The sequence below is a fragment of the Lutra lutra genome, chromosome 10, assembly GCF_902655055.1.
Source record: "Lutra lutra chromosome 10, mLutLut1.2, whole genome shotgun sequence".
Lineage (NCBI taxonomy): Eukaryota > Metazoa > Chordata > Mammalia > Carnivora > Mustelidae > Lutra > Lutra lutra.
Genome location: NC_062287.1, coordinates 112,394,662 through 112,414,977, shown reverse-complemented (window position 1 = coordinate 112,414,977; position 20,316 = coordinate 112,394,662). Strand labels below are relative to the sequence as shown.

Here is a 20,316-nt window from a genome sequence, read left to right as displayed (position 1 = left end):
AACAACAACGCCAACATCACTACCAACGATGGGATACCGGAATGAAGTCTGACTCCTCTGCCCTCTTCAGCCTTCGAGGAGCCCATGGCGGACGCAGAGCAACACAGCGAGCCCCCCACAGGAGCGGAGGCTGCCGGGACGTCGCAGGCCCTCACTCTGTTCTGGAACCTCGCCACTGCATCCCATGGAGCGTGGCGGGTGTCTGGGACCCCCAGCTTGCCAGCAGGATGGCGGCAGTCCTGCTGTTACTTCTAAGGTTACAGCCAAAAAGGCACCTGGCCGACCAAGAGGCGCCAGAGAGGACAGTAAGGTGATTGTGGTTTCTGGCCACTAAGTTCTGGGGTGATCTGTCGTTCGGCAACAGGTTTCACTCTGTTTTGGGGCATTGTCATCTTACTGGTTTGTTTGTACGTCACATGTTTACAGAGCTGAGAAGTTGAGGTCTCAGCACCAGAGCGGCCCCCCACCCTGTTTCATAGGTACATGTTCCCCATGCCAGCAGTGCGCCCAAGTCGCACCAGGCGCCTGGGACGGGCTGCTGTCCCATCGGCTCCATAAACGACACTGCGGGGAGTGGGCTGTCTCCCAGGGTTTCCTATCAGGGGGTCACGGGGCTGAGGGCTGAGGGTGCCTACAACCAGACAGTGCCCACATCACCCCCGGGGGCAGGGTGGCTCGGTGCGGCCATCATGGCCTGGCGAGACTCGGACAGCGTGTCCCAACCTGATGATCCAGCACTGGCGCGTCCATCCTCTGCCGCCATGGGGCTGACCTGGCGTCTGGCTCCTGCAGGCTGCTGACTGTTGACTCTGCCCGCAGCCCCGTCAGGCTAGGTGGGCGAGGCTCAGCCACCGCAGGGCGGTGCCCACGCTGGGAGCCAGTGACCAACGGCCACCTGCCATGTGCGCGTGACCCCCCCCTTATCTCGGTGGGCAGCTGTGCGGAGGTGGGCAGGGCAGGGCCCCTGGGCGGTGGTGCTGCTGCGGGAGACCAGACGCTGTGTTTACTCATCAGGACCAGAGGGGCTGGCTGCATGGCCTTTGTGTGGGGGCCAGCGGGCTCGCCAGCTGGAGCCCGTCTTTCTCTTACTTCAATACGTCCAAATGCACCCACACACCAGAGATTAGCTGATAGCAATCTGCACGGGGGAGAAATTTCTCGGCTGGCTGGAACAGCTCCGCTGACCCGAGCATCGGAGCTGTGACCCGCTGAGCCAGCGGCCCCAGGCAGGTTGCGCGGGCGCTGACCGGGCAGGGCGACAGCACACAGGACAGCCGGCCTCGCTGTTTGGAAATCTTTATTACCCCGGTCTCGGTGCCAGCGACGGCGTGGGCCTCTCTGCACGGAGTTCCGGGCTCAGGCCCCGGGCACCGCTGTAAACAGGGTCGGAACCCGGGACGCGGTCACTGAGGAATGCGGACAGGAAGTCCTGCCACCGGTGGCTTAGAGCCCAGTCCCCGAGGTTTCACTGGAAGCTTCCGTTTTGCACCATTTGCAAGTACTCCTTGTGGAGCTTCTCCTGGGCCTCAAAGAGCTTCTTCAGCTTCTTGGCTTGCCCTTTGCTCAACTCCTTGCCTTCCGTGTCATGTGTGGGCAGACCCTGAGAACGTGGGGAGCACTGGGTCAGCAGGGCACGCCTGGCCCCCCTCTTGGAGCCCCTGGGCTCAGCCCTGGGACACAGACTCGCCACACTTTTGCATGGCCACGTGGCAGCCCCTGTCCTGGCCACTGAGAAGCCAGTGACTGGGCTGGGGGTGGGGGGCACCCTCCTGCCTGGGGCCGAGGCCACTGACACCCTTTGGGTCAATGTGGCTCAGTTCTGATAGGGCTGTAGCAAAGGAAAGAGGGAAACACACATCTGAACCAGTGCGGGTGGGGGCCAGTACGGATGGGTCTGGGACCAGTACCCATGCCCCCCACCCCCTGCCACAGCACCTCTGGCCGGGCTGCGAGGGCAACCTGGGCTCAGTTCAGCCAGGCCACGACTCTGCTCGGCTGCCGTGAGGGAGGGAGGCCGCCTCGGGCACTCGGGGCACCGCCCACAGATGGCACCCCAAACAGAACAGCTGCTCGCCCAAGGCTGGAAGTCCCCGTAACCCCGATTCAGTGGTCTAACAGGGTTCTGAAAAGAAAAGAGACTCTTACGTTTTCATCGAACTTGGAGTACTTGTCACTCTCCGACAAGAACATCGCACTGGGTGGGATCTTCATCTTGGCCAGCCTCGCCGCCTGGACACAGAACCCTGCTCTGCAGCCCAGCCCACGCGGGGAAGGCATCACGCGCACTCCCCCAGCCCAGCCCTGGGACTGAGAGGGCGACGGAAGACGGGGAGGGGGAGGCCAGGGCAGAGCGGGTCAGAGGGACAGCTGCACACGGTGGGTCCTGCCTAATCCCCACCAACAGTGTGAGGGTCGTTCGACACCTCCCCAGTGACACCGAGCCCGCAGTCGTGGGGGGCAGCTCCCCTGCCAGGCCTCTCCCTCCCCAGGGCCTCCCTGCACGGGTGGGTGCCATGGCGGGGAGGCGCTGCTGGTGGGCACAGGGGGAGCGGGGACCTCGCCGGGCCCGAGGGAGGCACAAAGAGCAGGACCTGGGGTCCGAGTGTCCACTTCCGCCCAGGAAAGCCGGGGCCCCACACAGATGGCTGTTACCTCTTGTTCCTGTTTCTTCCTGGCGGCCTCCTCCTTCTTCTTCCTCTTCTCTTCTTCAGCCTAGGGGAGCACCGGGAGCCCCATGAGGCAAATCTGCCCGGGGCCTCTGGGCCCGGAGGTAGAACAAAGCAAGGCCTGTCGCCCCCCATTGCCTTCACCTGGACTCTGACCGGCCACCCCACGGGGGTTGGGGAGCCCTGGTCATTAGGGCCTCTCGCTCACTCCCCGGGAGACCCTCAGCAGCCCCTGTGGGTGCCGGGCCCGCTCCGGACGTGTGGTAGCAGCGGATGGCACGTGACGGGGTCTGGGGCCCGGTGGACACAAAGAAAGGAACGGTGAGGCCCGCTGGGCAGGGGGGCTCGGTCAGGTCCGTGAGCAGGGACAGCATCACGAAGGCCCAGAGCCCACCCCACCTGCAGTCAGGGCAGGGCTGCGGGGGGCGGCCTGGGAGCAGGGACGTGGTGCCGGGTGGCAGCCGACGGGGGAGGCCCAAGCCCCCAGCTGCGCCACCACGAAGGAGGTACAGGTTTGGGGAGTGCAGTCCCGATGCCCTTGTGGACATCCTGGGTTTCCGGACATCCTGGTCAGCAAAGCTGTCAGGTGGGCGGCTGGGTACAGGCTACTGTGGGGCCTGAGCAGAGAATCGTGGGGCCGGGTAAGGTCAGGGCAGGGCCCACACAGTGGGAAGGGGAGCGAAGTCCCGCAAGCAGGAGCCATGGGCTTGGGGGAAGCAGCCGCTGGCGCAGGGAGGCCTGCAGCGGGCAGAGAGGCGGCTGCTTCCTGCGTGAGGACAGTGTTTGTCCCTTGGCGGGAACACTCAGGGGCGGGGACAGGGGCAGCTACTGCTGGCTGGGACGGGCCCCGCTGGCAGACAGACAGGAGCTGCGGGAAGATACACCGTGGCCTGCGGCCTGCGGCCCGTGTGGGAACCCGCCAGGCAGGGCCGTCCCCTGCCGCCTTCCTCAGAGACCCGTCTACCTTTCCGCCCTGCGTGCGGCTACGTGGGCAGAGGAGCCTGGGCGAGGAGCATGGCAAGCGGCGGCGTTTGTGTCCTCACCCAGCCCGGGGTGGTGGGAAGCACACCAGCCCCTCGTCGCCTCTGTGGCCAGGCCACCTGGTATGCTGTCCAAGGCGGGGTGAGAGCCCGACCCTGGGGACGGGCCACTAAGCCGGGGGAACGAATGGGACAGAAACGGGAGCTTACAGGGCCCTGGCTCTCGGGGACGCCCCACAGTGGTGGGTCTGCCCGCGGTTCAGTGCCAGTGGTCAGGTACCTGCCCTGCGCCCGTCTCGTGAACTGAGCTCCTGTGCCCACACGCACCTCCCGCCCGCGCTGCTCATGCGCCTGGCCCCTGCCACTTGCCCTAGCTTCCTGGGCAGACGGAGGTGTGACCAGCAGGTCCTCCTGCAGGGACAAGGGACACCCCGCTTCCACAGATGAAGCTGCGACCAACACATCAGCTACATGGTTTCCTAAGAGCTGTCCCCTGACCTCGGGGGTCTGCTTCGTAAAACCAGGGCCTCCCTTGGCAGACAAACCTTGTTCTGTGACCGCCCTGCCCCACAGCCCGTGTCCGGCTAAGCCCCTTCTGACACCTGCAGATGCTGGGCCCCGCATGGGAGCCCTCACAGGATAACGTGCCCACTGTCTCCCGTTCCCGTCACTGTGCGGCTGCCCCAGCCACTCACCCGTCTCTTCTCCTCTCTCTCCCGCAGCAAGGCCTCTCTGTCCCCCAGCTTGACCACGGTCGGCAGCCCTGAAGAGCCAAGTCCGTGAGGTGGGGCCCAGCCCCACCCCGTCCACGCGGCCCCCGCGGCCCCTCGCTGCTCATGGGGCTTCCATGTTAACTGGAACGTGGGGCGGCCTTGCCGCTCATGACACAAGGCCCAGAGGTCATAAAATGCGACACGTCACCTGAGTATTAAAATCTAATAATTTCCCGCCCAGCCGTAACCCCCACGATGTCAACAGACACAGGGAGAAACCCGCCGGCAGTCCTGCGAGCTGTCTGCCGAGGAACAGACGAGGCGGGGCGGCCGGTGTCCCGGCAAGAACACGCAGCTGGGTCAGGGGTGGGGACGCCCAAACGCCCATCAGACTCCGGAGGTGTCCAGGACAGCTGGAGAGAAAACCACAAAGCCGCCCCCAGGGGCCACGGGGGTACTGCTCCGGGACTCCTCAGCGCAAAAACCCAGAGACCTTCGATCCCGTCCTGCAATACTTTCAAAACCAGCCCCTGACCCCAGCATCCTTCCCACCCCCCCACCCCCCGTGCCCGCAGCTCCCTACGATGGGCCCCCAGACATGGCCAGTAGGACGCACCTTCGTGATCTTCTAACCGCACGCCGAGCTCGGGCAGGATGTCGTCCCGCAGGGCGTCACTGAGCTGCAGGACCTCAGGGACTGTGGACGAAGACAGCGGTTCAGTCCAACCAGACACACAGGCAGCACCAGGATGCGCCTACCGTGTGCCTTCCCGCAGGCTCTGGGGGAGCCGAGGCCCAGGCTCTGTGCACACCGCTGACTGTGCACCACCTCGGGATCCCGCTCCGAGGCAGATCCCGCCTGCAGCTGTGCCCACACAGCTGCGGGGGATTCAGAGCAGGAAGCCAGGTGGGCAGCGGGTCCAGGGAAATGACAACAGGAGCTCAGAACCCCCCAAGCCCCCAGTCAACCAGGCAGGTGTCCATCCCCCACAGCCCCGGCCCGGCGATCCAGAAAGGTAGCAGTGTCACATGCTCCAGACGCAGGGACCCGAGGCCACACGCACTCTGAGATCACCCAGAAACCCTGCAAAGGCTCCCTGTGCTCTTCACGCCCTGACAGGCCTGCCCGGTGCAGAGAAACACCCGGCATGGACGAGCGTGCCGGCACCTCAGTGCTGACTGGCCAGAACCTGCTGTAGCGCCCCATGCTCCCTCAGCCCCTGCCTCGGGAACCGCACCCCTGCTTCCTCCAAATGTCCTCGCGGCAAGGCAGCTAGGCCCAGGACCCACAAGGCTCCAGCGAGAGCTGGAACTGGGTCTGGAGGCTGGGGTGAAGCCAGCAGCGGCCAGCATCTGTCACCGACGTGCAAGGTCCAGCCGCAGGGTAGGGAAGGGCCAGAGGCCAGGGAGATACTGCCGCGAGCACGGGCTCTACTGCGGGCACACAACTCTCGGCCAAGCCTCGGCCACCCCAGCTGTGGCTGGAGTGAGCAGAGGGCCTGAGAAGCCCAGGAGGAGGCGCACAGCCTGGCCATCTCACGGGCTCGTATGTGACTTTTCCACGAAGATGGCACATGCCGGCAGACAGAGCAGGCCGGGATGAAGACAGCACCCATGCAGCCTTCAGGCCTGAATGCGACAGTCCCTGCGGGTCAGATGTGAGGCTGGGAGCCACACGGCAGGGAAAGGCTGTCTGTTTGCCGCGGAGAGCCAAGAGCACTCGGAGGCCTCACTTGGACACCCTAGGGTGAGATCCTGCCCTTGGGGAAGGGGACCCGGTGGCATTAAGAACCGGGCAGGTGGCAGGTGACGTCTGTGCAGCGGGGATGTGGGGCCGTCCCTGAGAGCAGCTACAAGGGGCCGCGGGGGGACACGTGTGGGAGCAGGCTGTGCATGGCGGTCTCCCAAAGCCAGGTCTCAGACGGGCTCACCTCCCGGCTCCCAGAAGGCCGCTTGGCCTGCCGAGACCCCCAAGGGGAAGCCTGTGTGGGAGCTGGGCCGTCACAGGGCACGGGGTGGCAGGCCATCTCAGGAAGCTCTGACGGCACCCAAAACCAGGACATCCGGTGACAGGAGGGCTGACGCCCGGCCTCGTCTCACTGTGGACACACCGTGGGCAGCGTCGGCCACGTCGTCAGCCCTCCCTCGGGCATCCACCTGCACCACGGGCCCAACCCAAGTGGTTCTGTGCGCCCCGGCCTCGCACGATGGGAAACACCCCGCCCGCCGCTGTGCGTCGTCCCTCAGCAGCACTGGCCGGGGCCCACGGGGCCACTTGCTGTGGAAGAGATGAATGAGGAACAGACAGCGACTCACGTGTCTCGGAAGACCTCTGTGCCCTCCCCCACCCCTGAAGCATGGCCATGGCTGGGAAGCTTCACGCTTCCCAACGCTGCTCAAGGAAAAGCCGTCTGTGCCTCCCCAGCCTTCCCAGCTGATGGGATGACGCCCTCCACCCCTGCTCCCTGCCCTCGCCCTGTCCAGAGCGCCCCGCGGGGCAGGAGCTGGGCTAAGCTAACGGGAACCATAAGGAAAGCGATCCCGCCGTCACCACCGTCAGCCTACTGTCAGCTGGTGCTGGGTGGCAGGACCCCCAGAGGCCCATCTGTCCTGTGGGCGAGGCTGTGCGGAGCTGAGGACAGTGGCCATCGCCACCACCTGAGACCTGCCCTGTCCACACAGCTCAGAACTGGCCCCGACTGCCTGTCTTTCCAAACCTTTTGATTTCTCTGGGGCTCACTTTCTCCTCCTCCGTCTTCCCAGTCACAAACTGACCAGCCCAGTACACACAATGACAAACTCCCACAGCCCACAAGGACAGGACAAACGACCCCACAAGACACAGGCACAGGGTCCGAAGGGACAGCTCTCCAGACAAGAGGCACTCGTGACCACGAGGTGCAGGGATGGGACTGCACACCACGTGCGGTCAGGGAAGGACGCAGCAAAGCCCCGCAGAGAGCTCCCCTGGGGCGGCAGGACCGACAGCAGTCATTTTCCTACAGCCAGAAATAACAAGCATTTGTGAGGGCGTGGGGGACACAGGGCAGCCCCCGCGCAACACAGTTCGGGGCTTCTTTAGAAAATCACACACATGACTGTCCCATGACCCCTACGGCTCCCCTCCTAGGGACGGCTCTGAACCCTGAAGTCAGCAGGCACTGGGCATACACGTCCAGAGCCCCACTGCCCCCAACGGCCGCAAGGTGGGAGCTGCCCAAGTGTCCGCTGGCCGTGGCCCGGATGCGCGAGATGTGTGCTCGCAGCCAGGGGAACCCTAGCTGTCCCAGCAAGGAGCTGGCTATGTACGGTGACAGCATCTGGGATGTGCAGGAAGCCACACGTGGAAGGTCCCGGGCTGCATGGCCGCGCAGACACGGGGCGTCCCAACCAGGCCGATCGGCAGGCACAGAAGGCAGGCTGGTGGGCGCCGGGCTGGGGGCCCATGGGCCACGGCTGTTCCTCTGGACGGCGGAAGGGCTCACGTGCTTGCATGACACCCTGAATGTACTAAATGCTGACTGACTAGTCCGCTCTCGTGACGGCTGTTCTGGGTTCTCTGCGTTTCATCTCAATAGACTCTTTGTTTAAAAACAAAGGGAAATCTCTGGTCGGACGTTTTTAACGAACTCAGTGAACCGTTCTCAAGCCTAAAGGAGAACGCAGATCTCAACAGCGAAGGCGAAAGCAAGAGCGGAGACGGGGGCTGCCTCCGGGATGGCGGGGAGAAGCAGGAGGACCAGCGTGTGGACGCGACCACGGGGCGGGGGCCGGGGACAGGGCCGGGTCCTGCTTCACCGACTGCCACGAACTGCTGGCAGCTACGCTAGGCTGTGCGGTGCGTCCGCCCTGGGACGATCCCGTCTGCGGCTCTGCGGCACCCGGGGGAGAAGCCGGGATGGGGCAGGGCCATCACACGGGAAGTGGCCCTGGGAGAGGTGGGGCTGTGAGCTGGGACAGCGGGGGCCACCCCGTGCAGCAGGGCACATGCAGGACAAGTGCTCCCGAGGGGGAGACCACAGAGGCAGAGGCACCAGCCTGGGCCCGCCTGTCCAAGGAGAGAAGCAGCCCCACAGCTTCTAAGGGTGTGCCCCTGGCCACGTTGTCCCACACCAGCACCTCGCGGTCCTGCTGCCCCCAAGAAGCTCCGGCTAGAGCAGGTTCTAGAGAAAGAGCGCTGGCCCTGTGGTCACCGGCCAGCGAGCAGCAGCTCGGAAGCACTTGGGGCGAACACGGCAAGCAGAGTCCCCGTCGGCACCGCCCTCGCGGGCCAGCACGGCACAGGGCTCAGGGCGTCCGCAGAGCTTGGGCACCCGGAGGCGTGTGGTCACGGGCAGGGAGTGAGTCTGCCGGGGTGGCTTCTGCTGGCGGAGCTGCAGGCAGGGCCACAGAACAGACTGGGCACTGAACAGGGAGACCCGTCAGGTCACTGCAGGGAGGCCCAGGAGAGGACACAAAATGCCACAGACTCTGCCTGCGGACAAGCGAATGAGCAAAATGAGATCTAGGTACACGGGAGCACCAGCTAGCCATGAAGAGGGAGGAAACTCTGAACCAGCCACAACGTGGACGGACCTGGAGGGTATCAGTCACACTGAGTGACAGAAGCCACTCACGAAAGGACAAGTCCTGCAGGATTCCACGTGTGGGAGGTCCTTGGGCGGGGGTCAGTATTCATCCAGAGAGTGGACGGTGGGCCCCGGGGCTGGGGGAGGAACAGCGGTTGGTGTCTCGGGGGACAGAGAGTGGACGGTGGGTGCAGGGGGAGGGATGGGGGGGTCACTTTCATGGGAATCTTCATCTGGGTCAGTGGAAAGTTCTGGAGACGGATGGTGGGTGCGGCCTCACAACAGTGTGAATGAGCTTAGTGCCCTGAGCTACACAGTTGCTCACGATTAGATGATACATTTTATACATTAACATATGTTTTACCAAAAATGAAACAAATCCGGGGAGAGGGGCATCTGGCCGCACCTGCATCCTGGCTCTTCTCACATCTTCCCAAATTCCCAAGCCTCTCCTGGCCAAACCCCTCCAGCACGCATCCTTCCTGGGCAGGGCTGAGCTCGAGGTGACACAACGGTGGGCATCGGGGAAATGGCACTGTACCCACCTGCCAGGCGAGCCCCAGGTCCCTGGGGCCTACTCTGCGTGTCTCACTGTCTCCACGGCCAGCCCAGGGTCCCGGGCCAGCCCAGGACAAAGACTCACACAGCCGGTGCTGCTGTGGGGCGGGAGCCGTCGCCAGCCCAGAATGCTGTCCTGGTCTGTGCAGCCCAAGGGGCATGGCCCCGGGTCTCTGGCTCCCAGAAAGCACCCTATTTGCAGGGCCCCAGGTCTGTGGCTCCTGAGCCCCAGGCTCAGGCAGGATGACCTCACTCCACCCGGTCCTCAGGGCAGGAGAGCACTGTAGGAGGCCGAGGCACACACAGCACAGACACAACTACCACCGTCCCAACTCGGGAATCTGGGCTGTTTGCTGAGCAACAAACAGACCAAAGCAGAAAGAAAAAGCAACCCGAAGAGACGCAGAACCAAAGCCCTCCCCAAGCCGTCGACGGGCACTGCTCCGAGGGCCTGTGTAAGCCCCCGGCGCGCTCTGCTTGGCCGTGCAGAGCCTCCGATGGCCCTCGTTCGCCAGCGCCTGCCAGGAAGGACGCTCTGCCGCAGGGCGACACTCAGAAAGAGGTGCCCGGCGTCCCCAAGACTGAGACGTCAGTGCCGTCAGCATGGCTGGCCGAGGCGGCACGGGGCCGGCAGAGTCCGTCAAGTGCTTTACAAGAGTGAGGGTGCCAGGTGCTGGAGAGAGAGGGCCATGCTTGTTCAACCAGTCCCCACGCCCAGGCCTGAAGACCCTGTCAGACCCAGGCTCCCCCTGGGGGCCCAAGGCCTCGGGGCCCTCCTGACCTCTTGCTCTGCGCTCCCCAGGACAGACCCCAGCCTGCTCTTTTGTCTCTGAGCTGCAGCTCCCCCCAGAGGCTCCCCGAGCGCCTGCACCACCCTCAGGACAGCCTGCCCAGGAGGTCGGGCAGGGAGCACGGCACAGTACGGGACAGGTGGCATCTGTAGCGAGTGACTCCCTCGTGCCCCTCCCTGGCAAGGCTTGAGCTCTGGTGCGGTGCTGCCCCCGTGGGAGGCCGGGCAACGTGTGCACGAGGAGCGTAGCAGAGCGGACCCGGCCCGTTCCGGGCTCAGCACACCCCGTGGCCGCGCACAGGGCACAGACTGAGATGTGCACTCCCGCCTGCCGGCACTCAGCGGTCTGGCTCAGGGCCCGTCCAAACCAGCCTGCGACGACGTGGCACTCTCCAAGTCCCCAGGGACATGCGACAGTGACCCACCTCAGGAATGCCGGCGACGCCGGGCAGAACAACAGTGGGGGCAGTACGGCTCCCCCAGCTCCCCGTGCTCGCTTCTGGAAACAAGAACAGGCCCATGGGTGCACCGAGAGTGGAAATGAGCCCCGCGGGGACGGAGGGCAAGGGTCCCCGAGGGGCCTCATTCTGCCTTTCCGAATAGCACAGGCCAAGAAACCCCACCTCTCACACGTGTCCTCGGCCCCACACAGCTGCCCTGCCCCGCGGGGGACACCAGTGTTGACAGACATGGTGGCTGTCATGATGCGGGGGGCGGGGCTGCAGGTGTCGTGCCCAGGTCAGGCGCCACTAGCACCCGCCGGCACCCAGGGCAGCCCCACGCACAGAGGGTCCGAGGGTGAGAAGCCCCAAGGAGGAAGTGCCTCACCTTTCTGCTCCCGGGCGATCCTGCGCACGCCTTCTCTGAACTCCGACAACACCTGCAGGTAGGGCAGGACTGTGGCCTCCAGCTGCGGGAAGAACAGGTACGCTCAGAGAGAAGCTCGGCCTGTTTACGGACGGGGCTCCGCGGGCGCGGCAGCGGGGGGCGGGGGTGGCGCTGCCCCAGAGCTGGGACACGCTCCCCACTCAACACTTGGTCCCCGCGTGGACGACGTGGGCCAGACAGGAGGCAGTTCCCCACCCCCGGCCCAGCCGGACAAGTTCTGCAAGGCGCTCCGTGCCCCTGCCCACAGGTGCGGTTTTGCCTCTGGTCAGACGGACTATTACAAAAAGCCCATCTCTACGGTTAAACAGTTCAACGCGGGGTCTGTCAGGAGGCCGCCTTCTGGGAGGCTGAGGCCATCCCTCTTGGGCTGGGAGCGGAGGCTGGCACCAGGAGCCGGGCCAAGCCTGTGTCTGACCTGCGGCCACGCACACGCTTGCGCAAGAGGAAGCAGAGTCCCCAGAACCGTCGCCATCCACGCACAGGTTCGCACCCAGCCACGTCCACACCCGGCCACAGTTAACCATCTACACTGACCCGGAGACGGCCCGGGACTGCGAACCCGATGAAGGGAAAGCCAAGGACAGCAGAATCCAAACTGGAGAAACGATGATTTTATAAAATCTTCCCTTTCCAACTTCCCTAATGTTTGCGGCAGGCTTTTAAGCAAAGTCTCTCCCTGCCTACTTCAGTCCTCCGGTGGCTCAGTCACCAGAGTAATAACCAGTGCACACAGGAGCCAGCTAGGCTGGCGAGTGACCCGGCCTCTTGTGGCCCAATCCCTCACCCGGGGCTGGGGCGCCGCAGTCGTGCAGGGAGACCGGGGATGGGGTTTTGCCCTTTACCTCCACCAGGCACCAAGACCGCCGCGGTGAGCCTCAGCACAGGGGGATGGAGGCCTCAGCCAGCGTGCCGTGAGGTCTGCCTGGAGGAGGAGTCCCCCAACGGGCCAGCCTCCCGGCTGCTTATTCCCACACACGGCTTTCAAAGGGTCCACTGAGGCCATGTGGAAAGGCCCCCACACAACCACTGCGTTAAAAGCCTTGTTTTTAAGCTTGAGAGCAGACTGTCATTAGCGTAGCAAGTGTTTTCTCTCTTTTTCTCTAAGAAGCAGAAGACCTGGTGTCACTCGTACAAGACAGAGCAGCAGCTCCGCGGGTTTCCTTTCCGAGAAGCGCGGAGGAAGGTTAATGCCTTTAAACCAACCAGCTTGACGGCTAGTGGGGCCCCAGGGATGTGGCCCGGAGCTCGGGCAGGGCTTCTCCCTAACAGGAGCTGGTTCCTCATCGGAAGCCAGTTCCTGGGGAACCACCTGTACGTGCCCTCTGCAGATCTTCACGCTAGCCACCGTCCAGAATCAGAATTCTAAAAAAGGTTTGTCTTTTTACTTTGTCCTTGCTTCCTGTTGTCCTTTAAATAAATTACGTCTAAACAGCTATGCAGACCTTCTCATCGAATCATTGAGGACCAGGCCTGAGGGGTGTCTGAGGTGAGTCTGAGCGAGCACGTGCCACGAGGGAGGGTCAGCGGAAACCACAAGTCCCAGGCGACGCTGCCCTCTACCGAGGACCTTTCTCCCCACTGGACACACCGGTCGGCATGCTGCCTGAATCCACACGTGCAAGGACGTGAGCCCACAGGAACCACTCCGGCTGTCCTGGGACCGAGCTCACAGACCGCACACGGCAGCCCCCACCATCGGATCCAAGTCGGTCCCACCACGCCGGCTGTCCTGGGACTGAGCTCACAGACCGCACACGGCAGCCCCCACCATCGGTCAGGGGGCAAGGCTGAGCGTGCACATGCGGGAGAACAGCTGACTGCGTTCAGTTCGATTCAGCAGCCACGTCCAGGCGAGCCCCGGGGCTCAGTCTGGAAGGTCTGGTGCAGCTGGTGGGACCTAACGTGGGCCTCCTAATGTCCCCAGGGTTGGCGCAGGAGGGGAACGAGGACAGGAAAGGAGCAGGTGTGGAAGGCAGGACGGTGCTCCTCGATATGGGCACCGTTTCCCAGGGGTGGGGTGGCCCCCAGAGAGGAAGCTTCTCTGTGCCCAGGGGTGTTCTACTCACATCTAGGCTGGTTCCAGGTCCTCCTACTGGGAATCCCAGGGTGCTTTCGTCTTCGATGGCCCCGAAGATCTACAAAGAGAAACAGACATGCTGGAGTGCGTCGGGAGGTCCTGAGAGGGGGCCCACGGAGACCAGACACCAGGGCCCATGCCGCCCGAGGCCTCCGCAGTCCTGGCCAAGGCCCGCTGCCTGTGCACACGCAGCTTAGCAAGAGCCGCAGGGGTCTGCAGCTCGAGGGCCGCCTACCTTCAGCATGTGGGTGAGGTAGAGGGCAATGCGTTCCAGCAGTGCCCGGTTGGGCCTCCTCCGGGCAGCCTTCCGGGCTGCCATGTACAGGTTGCACTGGCTGACCAGAGCCCTCATTTCTTCCAAGACCGTGCGCGTGTCGACGTTGTCACACAGGGCTTCGTGAACCGCCGCCTTCTTGTCGTAAAAGCTGAGCAAGAGGACCGGGCACGTCAGCTGGTGACACAGTGCATGTGCATGCGCGTGTCTGGCGGCCAGATCGTGGTCCCCGCGGGCGCAGCAGGCCTGGGTGTGGGTCTGTACATGGGGAGCCATGGTGCCAGGCGGCCTCCCCGCCAGGGGGTCTGCCACGCTCACGGGCTGGAGAGACGTCTCCTACCTCCTGTTCAGCTCCGACTCTTCGTTCTCCCACTTCTCAAACCGACCAGTTATATCCACGGGAGCTCGGAGGATGTCTTTCACGTTTAGGAAAAACTCCTAAAGTCAGAAGATTTGGATTAACGGCCATAGAAGAGTTTTCTGCCCCAGAGGCGTCTGAGAGAGTTTCCGTGGTGAAGCGCATCTCCATCACGTGTCACCAGAGAAACCACAGCGCTGACACCGCACCAACGGCCAGTTCTGCCTGGGACAGTGGCTCTGCCTGGGACAGTGGCTCTGCCTGGGACAGTGGCTCTGCCCACAGGTGTGCAGGAAACGCACCCCACGGGCACAAGAGGACGTGGGCGCCTGACTCTAGCAGGTCAGCGGGGCTTCAGGATTGGGGAGCCAGGCCGGTTGCCCTCTCAGCGCGGGGACGCCATCCCGCGTGCCCCATCAGTGGGCACGGGCGCGGGAAGGACCCCGCCGGGGCCGAGCAGAGCAGGAGGGGGGCTTACGTTCAGGAACTTCTCGTACTGCAGTGCCGACTCCATGGTGTTGCTCGAGTAGTCCAGTGTGTCCTTCCAGGAGTGCATGAGAAAGGCCAGCCGCAGCTGCCGCGCTGGGACGGGGGACAGCACGGAGGGTCGGCCACTGCCAGGGCGCCTCCCGACAACAGGGCACTCAGGCCTCGGGGGCGGGGCTCAGGCCTGGGGGGAGGGGCTCAGGCCTACCAGAGTGCTTCTTCAAGGCGTCTTTAATGGTGATGAAGTTCTTGAGTGACTTGGACATCTTGCAGCCGGCGATGGTCAGGTGACCCGTGTGCAGGAAGTAGCGCACCCAGCAGTCATTCTCAAAGTAGGCCTGCTCGGGAAGGGGCAGAGGGGGCAGGGTCGGGGCATTCTGCGGGCACTCGGTTCACGCGGTGGACGCACGAGAGGGGCTGCCTCTTCGAGCTGGGGCTCAGGGGTGGCCCTGGACCAGCGAGCCGAGCGGCAACGACCGGTTCCAATCCAGACCAGTCTGTTGCCAGAGCTCAGGCTGTTTGCGCAGGAAATCAGACCGAACAAGGGTTCAGATCCCAGCAGAGAGCCCTGATGTGGGCGTAAGGCTGTGCCCAGCTCCTGGCTGGCTGCGCCCCTGGCTGCTTCCACCACTGTGGGGATCTCAAGACACCCCCCCCCACCCCACCACGCCACCAGCGGGCACAGCGGCCCCAGCCCCTGCCTACCTCCGACTGGGCCAGCTCGTTGTCATGGTGGGGGAACCGGAGGTCGAAGCCCCCTCCGTGAATGTCCATCGAGTTCCCCAGGAGAGCGCTCGCCATGGCAGAGCATTCGATGTGCCATCCTGGACGCCCCTGCAGAGCCAGACAACCCCGTGACCGGCCACTCTCGGTCCAGGCCTTCAAGTTTCCTGCGCTCCTGACCCTCAAAACCCCTGAGCCTTACCGGAACAGACGTTATGCTCTGCACATGAACACTCAGGGAGCCCCTGCTGTCCGGGTCCAGCCACGTTACTCTCAGAACTGCCCAGGCCTGGACCAGACGCAGGTGCCCGCACCCCATTCCCTGGCTCTGGGCCGCCGGGACCATTGTCACGGGGACACCAGAGCAAGGACTAGCCTCCAGTCTGAGGCCACAAGGACACGGGGGCATTGGAGGCAGTCCGTCCACCTGCTCCCTAGGTGCACCAGGCAGAGTCCCAGAAGGGAAGTCATGTGCCCAAAGGCTCACAAGGCTCTGTGGTCTGCAGGCCGCCAGCACAGGGCAGACAGGCACCACAGCAGCGAGGGCGCCCACCCCTGCCACCCGCACCTTCCCGGGAGCACACCTTTCCCCAGGGGCACGGCCAGGATGGCTCGCCTGGCTTGGAGGCTTTCCACAGGGCGAAGTCATTAGGGGACCGCTTCTCACTCAGACGGTCTGCCGAGATACTCAGGTCACCTGCGGACACGAGGAAGCAGGTCACCCAGTGCTGCCTGTCCGGACCCAGCGGGTCACCCGGACCTGCATGCAGGACTCTGCCAGAAAGAGCCGTGTCACTGCAAGGCCACGTCTGGGGGTTACTAGCTGGTGCTTCGAATTTCCTCTCATTTGCTTGGTCAGCACACAGCTTCACCACGACCGGATGTCAGTGCTGCCCCAGCCAGGAAAGCTCCCATTCCCCAGGGCCTGAACCACACCCGCCGGTCCCTCAGACGCCCCTCTCCCCGCCCACCCCTCATAGCCGCGGTCTGGGTCTAAGGTAAGTCACAGCGCTCAGGTCGGAGGAGTGAGGTCATGGTCCGGTGGCAGCTCTCGCAGAGGGAGTCTCGAGCTGACGGCCTGCATGGCTCCCAGGGTCTGAGGACCAGCAGGTCCTGCTGGGTGTGGCCCCTTGGCCGCAGAGGTGGCAATTAGGACACCCCTGCTCCTCCTGGGCAAGTTCGGGTCCCGGACGAGGACCCCGGAAGGCAGACAGGGCCAGCTGGGGCGGGGCCAGCCTGTGTCGGGCGGGAGTGAGGGGAAAGCATCAGCGCAGGAGACCGGACCACACGTAGGACCTGTGCAGTGCACTGGCGGCCAAGGCAGCGAACCCCGCCATTAGTCCCCTTCAGGCGGCCACCGGGTGAGTGTGGGCAGCGCCAGGGCCTTCAGTGGGGTCCCGGAGTGTGGCCTCAGTGCTGCCTTTCCCTGGGTGCTGTCGCCCCCTCGCAGACAGCTCTGGAACAGGAACGGCAGACTCGGCCCAGTGTCCAGGGCCGCAAAGGCCCGAACTCAATGACAGCCACCTTTCGAGTGCGGAGTCGGGCCACGGAGAAGGCGCCCTGGCGGCAGTCGGAGGGAGAGCACCCAGGGTGTCTGCACCACAGACCTGACGGCTGCAACACGGGCGCTCTGAGTGGGACATGCGGGAAATACGAGGAAGAGCCAGTAAAAATGGCATGATCGGGGGCACCTGGGTGGCTCAGTGGGTTAAGCCTCTGCCTTCGACTCAGGTCATGATCTCAGGGTCCTGGGATCGAGCCCCACATCGGGCTCTCTGCTCAGCAGGAAGCCTGCTTCCTCCTCTCTCTCTGCCTGCCTCTCTGCCTACTTGAGATCTCTGTTTGTCACATAAATATATAAAACCTTAAAAAAAAATGGCACAATCACAAAGAAAGAGATTCTCGCTGTTGGCCTTTCGGTATCCTACCCAGACTGCCCCAGCAGCAGGACAGACTCCGCCCTCGCTGCCTCTGCCTCTCTTGGAGCAGGTCACCGCGTTGCACCTGTGACACGGTCTCATGTGGTGCGATGACGTTCCTTTAGCCGCTGTGTGGCCGATGACACACGTTTAAGCTTCTGACTTCCATTATATGTACACAGTTACTCATGACACACATGACTTTTGAAATTTTGTTTTGAGAAATTCTGGGACTGTAAAGAGGACCCTCTTCCACAGATGGCCCGTGTCCCACACTTCGACAAAGTCACCTTGGCAAAGTACTTGCTATTTGCTCTAAGTTCTTTAAGACGTGTCACACAATTGCTCCTGCTCCCCCAGTGTCACTTCTCATCTCCCTCCCCAGAGGTGACCCCCGTGACCCCACACGCATCAGGAGCCCTGAGATGGCTCCAGGCCCCGTCTCTACCAGAGTCCCCACAGCCCAGCGTCCCTCCAGTGAGGGGCTCATGCTGGGGGTCACAACGCCCCAGAAGCGGGACTGTCCCTTAAGGAAGGCATGTCCCTCTCCTGTGTGTTTGCTGTTGGATTCTGCTACCCGTCCCTGGACCACGAAGCGATTCTAAAGTCAGTCTGGAAGAAAAAAGGCGCAAGTGCAAGCAATATTTAAGAACTCCGAGGGCCCGGCTGGCGTTGCTGGAAGAGCAGGACTCGGTCTCGGGCCGGGAGCTTGAGCCCCACGCTGGACGCACAGGTCACTTAAAACAGAACAAGAACCTGGCAGCGGCCAGATGGCGAGGACTGCTGGCCAGCTGCGCGCGTGTTCCGGTCTCCGGCGCCCTCCCTCCTGCCGCGGCCCCGGCGCCCGCCGCCTGCAGTCCGAGCTCCCTGCTCCGTGCGGCCCGCTGTCCCTGCGCGGCCACCAGTCCTGTGCAGCTCTGTCCAGGCATCTCCACGAATCGTTGGGGTTCACGTGTCAGGCTTGTCACACGTTCTCCCACTGGGTTCATCTCCGCCCAGAACCTGGCGGCTGGCGTCTTGCGTTATTTCCGTTCCGCTCCTCTTCGATCTCATCTCCTGCTCTCTCAGCAGCTCCTTCCGGAGCTTCCTGGCCACGCACCCCACGCGTCTTCCGTCTTCGCTCTTTCACTGCGAGTCCCAAGCCCCCAGCTGCCCTAAGTGACGGGTTGTGCCCCTGCTGCTGAGTGGCGTCCCCATGGGGTCGCTCAGGACTGTGATGGTTGACGGGTCGGTCCCCCGTCCATGCCCCGTAGGTGCTGGTACCTGGCTCAGCTCAGTGTGTCACAGGCAGATGACGCTGGGGAACCACGGAGACTTGCTCTGTGCCCGGTGTGTGTCCTGAGTGAGCGTAAAGGACGGGCCCTGCCCTTATTCATGCTGTCGAGTCCTGATCTGCTACGCAAAGCCCTGCTCCCTGTGTACCTTAATCCTGCGGGTTGAGACCCTTAGCCTGCCTGAGCCACCAGCCTGTGGGCCATGCGCACTGCCTCCCCTCACGGACACGGTGTTTCTCCCCCCCAGGGATGGCCACATGGGGGCCACCGAACGCCTCCTTTTCTCTGACAAGCCTTTAGCCTTGGATGCCCCAGGGTCTGGTACCAACGCCACCCAACCCTCTTAGCCTATTGCTTCTCCGCATTCCCATGCCGTGCTGTGTGAGGTTCTGATGCCTCCCTACACAGAGTCCCAGAGGGGAAAGTACTTCCTCAAAAAGTACGAACGTTTTTATGGGCAAACTGCCTTCCAGAAACACAGGGGGTCAACAGCATGTGCCCCAGGCGTGTGCGAGCCTTCCCTGTGCCCCTGGACTGCAGCTTCTGTGGTCTGGCCCGAGTTCCTGAGGACGTAAGGGTGGAGGGACACTGTAAAGACAAACCTTATTTGGCCCCGTCCTGAAAAAGCCTCGTGTCTACATTCAATACAGGTGACCCTTTTTGAACAGTGCCAGGCAGGGGGCTGGGGAGGCTGACCCCCCACGACCAGAGCCAGGAACAGCTCCCCCGCTGGCCAGAGCGCCCCTCGGCGGCAGAACAGCACAGAGACACCACCGTGCACGACACGTCACACACGCTGCTGGGAACAGAACGTGAGCTAGACAAGAGGTCACGGAGAAAACTGGAAGGAACCCGTGGGCAGCACCGAGCTGCACTCACAGGGAGTCACCTGCACGCGGTTTAAACCGGTGTCACTCAAGGGTCAGCTGCACCGGGCTCATGACGAGCACCGGGGCTGCGGGAGATGCGCATCCCTCGGTGGGACGAGAGAGCAGCTCCGCGAGGTGCTGCCTGGCGCTGACAGTGTGACGTCCCTGCTCACACCCAGAACCAGGATGGTCACAGTTCCTGCTCCATGTCCCTGCCTGACTCGGCCCGGGCGCGTTTCAGTACTGTGCGGAGCCGAGCCCGTGGCCAGCCCCCCGCTCGCAGCACCCGTTCTGGAAGCGGCACGCTACGCTCCTTGGGACCGCGTGGGGGCACTGAAACCGTGCCTTCAATCAGAACAGCCCTGGGGTTTCATCTCCCCAAAGCGGAGCTCAGCTGCCGGGGGTGCTGCCTGCCGACCCCACGTGGGCAGCTTTCGTGCCCTTTTAGCAGGGCACGACCCGCATCCTGCTAATGCACCAGGCGCATGGCAACGTCCCTCCCAGACCCTCAGGTGCCCTCAGCTGCACAGACGCCAGCCCTGGGGGCCCGGGCCCAAGGTGTGCTGTGCTCAAGATGCGGCATATCCGGCCCTCTGTCCTGCTTGTGGAAACTCCTGGAATCCCGAGGGAATAGGTGCCTCCCAGCAGCCCAGGAAGCACGGCTGGGGCTGGGGGCGAGGCTGCCCTGCTCGGGCTGGAAGCCCCCCAGCAACCCATCTCCCGCCTGTTCACCTTCTCCTTCCTGCAGGGCTTTCTGGTCCCCCACAGCCTCGGGCACCAGCTTCCCGTAGGAGTGTCTGTCGCTGGACGCAAACTTCACTGTATCAAAGTAGACGGACCCGTTTGAGGTGTAGCTGGAAGATAAGAACAAGGTTGTGGGAAAGCGGGATGGATCTGGAGACAGCCCAGGACACCTGACCAGAGGACGACCCGAAGAGCCCAGGGTCACGGGCTGCTTCCACCTGCTCTGCCCTGTGTGTCCGGGCAGGCTCAGCCATTTAGTCCCGTGACACAGCAACACCACCACGGCCACCGTGCAGGCTGGCTGGGCCCGACAAGGACACTTCACGCCACGGAGGCCAACTCCTCACTCGTTGGGCAGCGGGTCCCTCTACAGACCCTCTGCTCGCATGCGGTGACCCTGCAGCTCCCACCTGGCCCCTCAGCTCGGAA

General features: G+C 63.5%; 1 protein-coding gene across 4 annotated transcripts in view; it reads right to left on the bottom strand.

The window, feature by feature from the left end:
• Nucleotides 1-1,280: 1,280 nt before the first annotated feature.
• Nucleotides 1,281-20,316, bottom strand: part of CARS1 (cysteinyl-tRNA synthetase 1) — a 40,535-nt gene continuing 21,499 nt past the window's right edge. For 2 of the 4 annotated variants that reach the window (XM_047692768.1, XM_047692766.1), the window contains 14 exons: nt 19,876-19,997; nt 15,666-15,778; nt 15,064-15,192; nt 14,567-14,696; nt 14,351-14,454; nt 13,855-13,952; nt 13,476-13,665; nt 13,230-13,298; nt 11,104-11,185; nt 4,976-5,056; nt 4,342-4,409; nt 2,653-2,712; nt 2,146-2,229; nt 1,281-1,600 (listed from right to left, as the gene is read on the bottom strand). In XM_047692768.1, coding sequence (XP_047548724.1) covers nt 1,466-1,600; nt 2,146-2,229; nt 2,653-2,712; nt 4,342-4,409; nt 4,976-5,056; nt 11,104-11,185; nt 13,230-13,298; nt 13,476-13,665; nt 13,855-13,952; nt 14,351-14,454; nt 14,567-14,696; nt 15,064-15,192; nt 15,666-15,778; nt 19,876-19,997 — 1,465 coding nt within the window. In that variant the 3' untranslated portion in view covers nt 1,281-1,465. Of the gene's footprint in view, nt 1,601-2,145; nt 2,230-2,652; nt 2,713-3,408; nt 3,966-4,312; nt 4,410-4,975; nt 5,057-11,103; nt 11,186-13,229; nt 13,299-13,475; nt 13,666-13,854; nt 13,953-14,350; nt 14,455-14,566; nt 14,697-15,063; nt 15,193-15,665; nt 15,779-19,875; nt 19,998-20,316 lie in introns of those variants that run through there. The other 2 variants (XM_047692765.1, XM_047692767.1) reach the window with 2 other exon arrangements.